The following is an 8,696-nucleotide window of genomic DNA, read 5'->3' as shown; positions in this document are numbered from 1 at the left end:
GTCCGAGTCGGCTGCCCAATTAGCGGGCGGCCATATCTGCTTCGCGGCACTTGCCTACATACTAGTTGTACCGCACGTGTATCAATGTCGAGACCAGCATTGTCATTGTGCCATCCTTGTCGCACCTCTCCCGCTCTGGTCGTGAGCTCTGCGTATCTGTCTTGATGGCGTACATGAACCGCTTCCTAGGCAGTGGGTCACTGGGTTCACACATCACTGTGGAAGGTGTGAGTCCACAAAGCGCCAAATTCATCAATGCCAAGGAAGCCGGGGAAACAATCTTTTTCTTTCAGCGAGATCGATTTCTCTAATGCCAAACTCCATCCATCAATGATCCCAGGAAGTTCCGTCATCCTTGGTAAGCCCGCCTCATGAAGTACCGCCGCTTTGTCCCTAACTTGATTTACGCCGACTCAGCCTCCTTAGCCTTCTGGGCCCGCTTGCCACGGAGCTTGGTCTCGGGTTCGGGCTTGACGGGGCGCTGAGACTGGCGGATGGCTGACACGCGTTGAACAGCAGCCTCGCGGAGATCGGGGCGGTATCCGTTCTTGGCAGTCTGGTTGGCGACAGACTTGTAGGCCCTGTGAGAAGAAAATCAGAATCCAAGTGAGACAGTGAAGTATGGTAGGGCCACTCACTTGCGACTGGAATTGTTGCCGCTGTGCTCGGACTTGAGGAAAGCCTCCTTGGGCTTGGTGGGGGCAGAGGGCTTCTTGGTGATGACAGTGAAGCCCTTCTCGTTGCGGACGACGCCGATGGCCTGGAAGAATACTGGTAAGCATTCTATACTGTCATATCGTCGTACCGCATTGTGTCTGCCGTGGAGGAGCGTACCTTGTCGTTGACGAAACCGGCGTGCTAGAGAGGTGTCAGTTGACGTACGCTGATAATCATATTCATGGAAGCACATACCTTGCGGGTGTTCTTGTTGATCAGGTTCAGGGGATCACGCGAGAACTGAACACCGCCATTGCGCTTGCTCTTGGTGAGGAAGCTGTTGTTGTTGCCTGTCTTTTCTTAGTCACTTGTCGCCATAAATACGAGATCCTGGGTAAACATACGGACGACCTCCCAGATCAGGTCCGCAGAAATATTGTCGATCGCAGGAGAAGCCATTGTGACGGTATGTGCCGGAATTGTCGAGTATGTGTCGTCGTGAGGCCGGATTGTTTGTTCACCACATACGCGCAACCTCGCCAGGGTATCGAATTTCTGTGCCCGAACTCTGTGCGTACGGTTAGTAGAATAACCCCACTTAATCGCATCAGTCTCATTTGGCAACGCGACCCAAGGCTCAACGCCCAAAAGCTGCTTACTTCAGCCACGGCGGCTCCACCTTTGCGACCCCATCGACCCCATCCCAGTGTCGAAGCGTGGCTTAGACTGACTGGACAGCAGAGGTCACGTCAGCTCAGCCAGATCGTCGCATAATATTACTCCGTAGTATCACTATCATTTATATTATCTTGTAGCCACCCAACCTAAGATCGAGCCTGTGTGTACAACTATCATCGAGGCAAACCACCCCCTTCCTACTTCATCGAAAGCCCTCGACCGGAGAACGAACAACGTCAACGGCTTCTTCGGCCGGACCTGCCATGTGCTGACAACGCCATCCGCAAACGTCACAGTCGGGCGCCGAACCCCTTAAAAACCTATAACTTGCCGAACTACGCGCCCCTCGCGACCCCGTATTTTGCTATTCAAAAGCAAGGACGACCATCGCAATGAAGTACATTCTTTACTCAACCTGCTTCTTCTTTTTCATCCTCGTCACAGCGCTCTACTTTACTCGCGAACACTGGCGCCATCGAGTGCCCAACATCCACGTTCCGGGTGCAGACTACATCTACTCGCGCCTTCCCGACAGCTTTTCGGGTGATATCGATGCAGGGCTATCAAGCAGCACGTTCGATCTGAGTAGTAATGTGGAGGCGGGAGACAGCCGCAGGGGACTAGATGATGCGGCCAAGACAGAAGTATTGAAGATCATGAAGAAGAGGAGAATGAACTTCGACCAGGCACGAAAAGTGTACATGGAGAATCGATTCCAAGCCAACGGCATCGGCGCTGATGGAAGACCGCGCGATCCGAAGTTCGTCAGCTTTTCTTAAGAAGGAGCGGGATAGTCTGATCGGAGAGTCTGATCGGAGAGTTCAACGTGGAGACAAATCTTCGCGTCGCGTGGAGTTTGCTGTTTTCCTACTGTACCTGGATCGTCGCTGCTTCGCCAATATGGGCCAAGCATTCTGCCATCGCGGCAACGTATCATTCTAGTTTCCCTTGTGCATAGCGAGAAAGAAGGGCCTCCTTACGCCAGCCTTTGTGTCAAGCAGGGAGCGTTGGCGTTGTTTGATATCTCATTAATTAAGTCTATGTCATGACCCAACCCTCATCGTAGTCGGCGTCCGATCTGATCGTGACAGATCGTACCACTGATCCATCATATGCCGCCTCCCAAACGCCTCCATTAATAATGTATGTTCTATGAAAAGTGATGCCTGAGCTATGTACATGAGCCTCATGATCTATAAGTATTGCGAAACGTTTCGCGATCCAGTCTGTCAGATGTTCTTCTTGTCAACTGGAGGGTCGTAAGTGCGATCATCGGAGCCTTCAATCTCTTTCACAAAATTATCCACCTTTGTAGACTCTGCCTTCCACTGCTTCTCTGACATCTTCTTCTCCTTCTCGAACATCCAAGCCTCAGGTGTTCTGTAAGTACCACCGAGGCGATCAAATGCCGTGAAGAATTGTCCGTAGTTGACTTCGAAACGCGAATGGTGAAGAGAATGGCAAGCTGCTCCGTTGACCACTGGGTTATTGGTCAAATACTCGCCATCGTGTATGAGGATAGACCAGAAATTGACGAAGACGAAGAGAGCGACATAAGCCGCCTTCTGGAGTGGGAAGATGAATGGGAAGATGTGATACGGCAGGGACTGCGCAAACCCATCCAACGGATGGAAAGCGTGGCTGGCGTACGGCGTCGGCATGATCCACTTGTGGTGAGGCTTGTGGAGATGCTTGTAGACGCGAGGATGATGCAAGTATCGGTGAATCCAGTAGATGCAGAAGTCTGTGAACACCAGGAACAGGGGGAATTGCGCAAAGTTGTACCACATGCCCGGGCCTTGCTCGGTCGTGTCGTAGAGTTTGCTGAAGCCGCGCACCTCGAGGGCCATGAGAGGTGCGGTGCAGAGGGCCATGAACGGCATGGACTTATTGGCCTGGAGGATTTCTAGCCAAATTTGGTTCTTGATGAACTTGGGATGGTTCAAGGTCCTCTTGTCGAAGATGAAGTAATAGGACAACGAGGCGAACGCGAAGTACACGACAAGGCCGAAAATCCTAGGATGGTTAGCTCATGGGTTTCGAGAGCCTGGATCCGAGTACTGACCAAACAATAAAATAGAGCGTGATCAGCTGCCGCCATACATTGTCACGCGTCCATGCGCTCATGTACGCTGCTTGCGACGGCTGGAACTGGAGGAGTTGTGTGGCGGGTTCCCATGTCCATGACGAGAACGTTTGTGCGGTCGTGTTGGCAGCAGTTCCTGCGGGATAGTCATAAGGGGCAGGCTTCGCAGGGTGCGCCCATGCGTAGACATAGTCGGCGATGAAAGTATCGGTCAGCTCTAAGACGATATCCATGATGGCTGATCTTGGACTTGAATCATTCGGTGTGCACTCGAGATGTGAAGTGGAGAGGCGAGAGTCTGGTGAGAAGGCGGATGCTTGTGTGGTTATACCAAAACACCTTATGCCGCTCGGAGGTGAGGAAAGGAGGCGCCAATGAACGGGTCGCGCAGCGAGCTGCCATATTAAAATTTCGAAATTGCGATAATACCCCTTATGCACTCGGAATTCATCGAATGATTAAGGTGGCCAACCGGGAATTGCCAGACCCGGGGCCTCTGATTGGCTTAGGGAATGCATTAGGTGACTCTAGAGCCCCGCAGTTCGAGAAAGTGGCCTGATGATTGATAACCGAACGGGGTTGGGGTTTGAGACGGGTGCCTGTTTCGATTGCATTGTCACGGTCGGAAGGTGCCTCTTGCCGCTCTGCTGATTGATAAGATCATAAGACGAATGGTCTGCTCTTGATACTGGTTGTAGATCTGGCGTGAGAACTGCTAGGGGAGGACCTACGTATCCGTGACCGCTCAGCGCGCGGCGTCGGGTTTGACAACGATCCGTCCCACTCTTCGGATTCAAGTTCAAGTTGGATGATAGTAATTACGCGTGCACTCACATAGACAAGCAGGCTCTGAGTTGCTTCGCAGATCGAGCTCCATAGTTGGATCTAAAACAATGTTCCCCATACGCCATGAACAGTCCAACCTGGTGCCATGCCTAGGTAATTCCATTCAAGTGCAAGCAGCACGCTGCTTTTGTAGCCCACAAGTACATGTATGGCGCTGCTCGCTAGAATATGGAGGCTGGGGTCAGCTCCTCTTGATTCTAATAAGAGGAATTGGCTAACATGTTATGGTTTATTGGTGAGCTACTCCTTGCTTGTACGGATACGTTAATACGCAATAGCCTCACTCAAGTAAATACTTGGGTGGAAGCAAAGGGGCTTGGGCGCTAGAGGCAGTCATGCCCTTAATATGCATTGACTAGGGAATTATTACGCGGGGTACACACTGGGCGCCGTCGAAGAGCCGATTGGATCATGTGTCGCCATTATGATCATCTGCTGACTGCTGAATCTTTTGATTGAGATGTGGCTTTGAGACGCTCTACAGTGTTCTCCGGCGGAAGCTGCCTATGGTGTACCACAAGGCGGAGTCGGGCCAACGAGATCCTATTGTTACTGAATGCCTTGCGGGCTCAAGACCAAGCGAGTGGAATATCGATATGTTAGCAGTACAAGGCAAGATCTCGCATACAAAGGTAGGTTGCGATGCTTCTCGGCTCTCATTATCTGACTACCTACGGAGTGACAATCCAGACATAATAATCGTACTTTGGCTAACGCGAGGTACCGGGTTTCGCAACGATGCGCACACATGAGAGCAAGATCAGCGTCCGTTCACGAATGCGCATACGGACGGGGTGCGCTTAGACTTCACGGACCCCCCACAGTGCTCACTCTGAAGGTTGGGGCCCGCTAGTGCATCATGCAGGCAGCAGACTGCAGTCCGCACCTTACCCTAAGAGTAGCGGTGACCCGCTTCACGCACGGACCCGCGGGCTGAAAGCTGCACTCCCAGTCTCCCAGTTCGGAGGCGGGCCAGGCGGCTGGTCCCAGAGCCTGAGCCTGAGGTCAATTGGGTGGGCTGGACAACATCGCTCTATCTGGCCTTTCTCCTTCCTTTCACATTTTCTGGTAGCCGCCGGTCAGTCACGCACTTTGAGCTCTCCATTACCAATTGGCCGTCATCAAACACAAAAGCATCAATCTTCCGAATATATCTATTTCATCGCTCGCGATACACCGAGCAAGAGGACTCCCTGCCCTGCTTGCCGACGGCCTTTGCGCATGTCGCGACGCTGCGGACGTCTTAGCGCAACAACTGCTTCATCAGGTTCAAACAGCCAACGACTGAACCACCTCGGTCCATCCATCAAGCATCTGCAACTTCTGGCGCACCTTGCGGTTCAACCGCTTGATCACCTTTTGTAATTCGATACTCCGACGCTTAGTCAGATTCTGCTGGAAAGCTGGGTCGATCACAACAATGTCTATGTATCCGCATCAGCAGCGCATGGGCGGGCCGCCGAGCAATCAGGCCCGTCTGAACGAGCTTCTCGACCAGATTCGAGCTGAATTTGATTCCCAGCTGCGTCAGTCGGGTGAATTTGAGCACCAGAGTAAGTACCTTGCCGCACGCTTGTACTTGTGTTGACAATTTGACTGACTATTCGCAAATAGTCGCTGCGCAGGTCAGCGAGATGCAGCTCGTCAGAGAAAAGGTCTACGCCATGGAGCAGACGCACATGACTTTGAAGCAAAAGTAGGTCACCCAAGGGCACGGCCGTTGCCTTGGATCTTCCAGAACAACCGGCTGACGTCACTTTGTGAAGGTACGAGGAAGAATTGAGCGTTCTGCGACATCAGTTAGCAGAGGCTACACGCGGCAAGGGCAGTGTTGGCCAGCCTGCGATGAGCGGTCCACCTCAACATGCTGGTACCTCTCAGCAGCCGCCTTCGATTGCACCAGGCAATGGCCTGTTTAGCGGCATCATGTCGGGGGGCAACCAAGCCGGATTGGCCCCCCCACAACAGCAGCAGCCGCCACCACATCAGCAGCATGGGCCACCGCAGGAGGCGCAGATGGGACCTCAGCACCAGATGGCGCAAGGCCCTCCAGGTCTCAGCGGACCTCCGCATCCGTCAGCACAGCAACAACAGCCACAACAAGGCCCATATCAGCAGCCATACCCCCAGGGCCACATGTCCAATGGCATGGGCCCTCAGCCACCACAAAGCACTGCGTCGCCAGGTCCTGGACGCCGACCTATCGGGCGCCCTCCCAACGGTGTAGGGCCAGCCACTCCCCAAATCAACACTCCCGTCCCATACCCCCCGAATGCCCAGTCGCCCCAGATCAACCAGCCGACCCCGGATCATGCGCGCATGGGCGGTCCTCGACCACCTCAGGCCGTCGGTAATGCACTGGGGGAGCTTGAGCCCGACAATGTCGCGCCCCACAACAAGAAAACTGGCAGCGACTGGTACGCGATCTTTAACCCACAGGTACAGCGCGTACTCGACGTCGATTTGATCCACTCGCTTCAGCACGATAGCGTTGTTTGCTGTGTGCGCTTTAGCCAAGATGGAAAGTACGTCGCGACTGGCTGCAACCGTTCCGCACAGATCTTTGATGTGACCACGGGAGAGAAAGTATGTGTCCTCGAGGACCAAAGTGCCTCCGATCCCATGGGTGGAACAGATCTATACATCCGCAGCGTATGCTTCAGTCCTGATGGCCGTTTCCTGGCCACGGGCGCTGAGGACAAGATCATCCGAGTAAGATTTCCTCCGGCCCACTCATGCATCTGCACCTTTGCTAATCCAGCTCCAAGGTCTGGGAAATTGCGACGAGGACGATCCGATGCCACTTCACCGGCCATGAGCAAGACATCTATTCCCTAGACTTTGCCCGAGATGGACGCACGATTGCTTCTGGCAGTGGTGACAGAACCGTCCGCCTTTGGGACATTGATCAGAATCTCAACACATCGACCTTGACGATTGAGGACGGCGTCACTACCGTGGCTTTCTCGCCCGACACCCAGTTCGTTGCAGCTGGCTCGCTGGACAAGAGCGTCCGTGTTTGGAGCATTGACGGTAGCGTCGTTACCCTTGTTGAGCGTCTTGAGGGACCTGATGGCCATCAAGACTCTGTCTACTCTGTCGCGTTCTCGCCGAACGGCAAGGACCTGGTCAGTGGCAGCTTGGACAAGACCATCAAAATGTGGGAGCTGGGCGCGCCGCGCGCTACTCGCGATGGGCCCTCTCGGGGTGGCAAATGTATCAAGACATTCGAAGGCCACCGCGACTTTGTCCTTTCCGTCGCCATGACACCTGACGCTAACTGGGTGCTTTCGGGATCTAAGGACCGCGGTGTGCAGTTCTGGGACCCCCGCACCGGGACCACTCAGCTCATGCTGCAGGGCCACAAGAACTCGGTGATCTCGGTGGCGCCCTCTCCGCTGGGCAGTTACTTTGCCACTGGTTCCGGTGACAACAAGGCTCGTATCTGGTCGTACCGCCCTATATAATTGACCCTGGGCTCGGCCGGCTGCGGAGCCCTGTCAACAAGACCACCGAGGACGTTGCGTACAGTGCCGTTCTCGGGCTGGGTCACGGAAGCCATGATTTCAGTGATAATTTCTTTGTCTTCGGGCACGTTTGAGAGGGGCGCTATGGCTGGGAATGATAATGTGGCAACGGCTCCGGCCTACAATGCGTTGGTAGAAACATAGTTTTCACTTTTACACGTCAAGCTTGTGGGTTAACATGATCGTGATCACGCAAGTGTAGTTTGAGATTGAATCAACTACTTTCAGATTGAATCGAACATGCTAGCAAAGTCGTCTCCTTTCGCCTTCTTCTTCTTCTTGACCAACTGGGCTCTTGGCTCTTCCCTCGCCTTGGTCATCTTCTGGACTTTGTTGAAGCCTGATGACGTGGCTTTTGACATTTGTCGAAAAGTTGTCTTCCCATGCAGGTCCAAGGCATCTCGCGATATTAACTCGCCCTTTTCCTGAGCCCCTGCCATTGCTGGCTGAGAAGGGGGCTGCTCAGGAGCATGGCCTGCTATCGGGCGCAAGTCCTCCTCTGTAGTAGGCAACGCTGCTGCAACGGCGGCGTTGATACGGGCGAGGATGGTCACCAGCAGAAGTCCCAGTGGCGCATGCTGGTTATCCGCAGCACATTGCGTCAATGGTCTTGTCATCCAACGAGTCAGCCTAGGTAGCGAAGTAGCGTGAGGTTTGCGGGGCTTACAGGTAGGTTTTGGGGATCACTTGCTCCTTCATCCATACGATCCTCGGTAGTAAGGCCTCGGGCTTCCGCCCCGGTGATTTGACGATGGCGCGAACCGCACGCCTCAGGAGCGCAAAGCGCGACCACCAGTGTGATGCGCGATGTTGGTTCATGTGGCGGTAGTTGAAGCCATCGAGAAGTGGGAGGATGGGCGTGAAAGCATCACGTAGTTTGTTAATGTCTTCCACGGTTGGCA

At 53.8% G+C, this 8,696-nt stretch overlaps 5 protein-coding genes across 5 annotated transcripts; 2 read left to right on the top strand and 3 right to left on the bottom strand.

The window, feature by feature from the left end:
- Positions 1-403: 403 nt before the first annotated feature.
- On the bottom strand, positions 404-1,116 carry J7T54_000351 (60S ribosomal protein-like protein; the record flags this gene model as incomplete). The annotated part of the gene is made up of 5 exons (XM_051508947.1): positions 404-581; positions 639-760; positions 835-858; positions 913-1,007; positions 1,062-1,116. 5 exons carry the CDS (start codon positions 1,114-1,116, stop codon positions 404-406), a joined length of 474 nt encoding a protein of 157 aa, XP_051360061.1.
- Positions 1,117-1,727: 611 nt separating this feature from the next.
- J7T54_000350 (uncharacterized protein) lies at positions 1,728-2,114 on the top strand (the record flags this gene model as incomplete). Its single annotated transcript, XM_051508946.1, has 1 exon — positions 1,728-2,114. The coding sequence occupies one exon, from the start codon at positions 1,728-1,730 to the stop codon at positions 2,112-2,114; it is 387 nt and encodes a 128-aa protein (XP_051360060.1).
- Positions 2,115-2,564: 450 nt separating this feature from the next.
- On the bottom strand, positions 2,565-3,654 carry J7T54_000349 (C-5 sterol desaturase-like protein; the record flags this gene model as incomplete). Its single annotated transcript, XM_051508945.1, has 2 exons — positions 2,565-3,351; positions 3,401-3,654. The coding sequence occupies 2 exons, from the start codon at positions 3,652-3,654 to the stop codon at positions 2,565-2,567; spliced, it is 1,041 nt and encodes a 346-aa protein (XP_051360059.1).
- A 2,033-nt stretch (positions 3,655-5,687) lies between these two features.
- Positions 5,688-7,734, top strand: J7T54_000348 (uncharacterized protein; the record flags this gene model as incomplete). Its single annotated transcript, XM_051508944.1, has 5 exons — positions 5,688-5,820; positions 5,882-5,963; positions 6,034-6,684; positions 6,781-6,979; positions 7,036-7,734. 5 exons carry the CDS (start codon positions 5,688-5,690, stop codon positions 7,732-7,734), a joined length of 1,764 nt encoding a protein of 587 aa, XP_051360058.1.
- A 284-nt stretch (positions 7,735-8,018) lies between these two features.
- J7T54_000347 (uncharacterized protein) lies at positions 8,019-8,613 on the bottom strand (the record flags this gene model as incomplete). The annotated part of the gene is made up of 2 exons (XM_051508943.1): positions 8,019-8,403; positions 8,462-8,613. The coding sequence occupies 2 exons, from the start codon at positions 8,611-8,613 to the stop codon at positions 8,019-8,021; spliced, it is 537 nt and encodes a 178-aa protein (XP_051360057.1).
- Between the last annotated feature and the right edge of the window lie 83 nt (positions 8,614-8,696).

This window comes from Emericellopsis cladophorae, assembly GCF_022114955.1.
Source record: "Emericellopsis cladophorae strain MUM 19.33 chromosome Unknown NODE_51_length_166314_cov_118_033994, whole genome shotgun sequence".
Classification (NCBI taxonomy): Eukaryota; Fungi; Ascomycota; class Sordariomycetes; order Hypocreales; family Bionectriaceae; genus Emericellopsis; species Emericellopsis cladophorae.
This window is presented reverse-complemented; position numbering and strand designations above follow the sequence as displayed.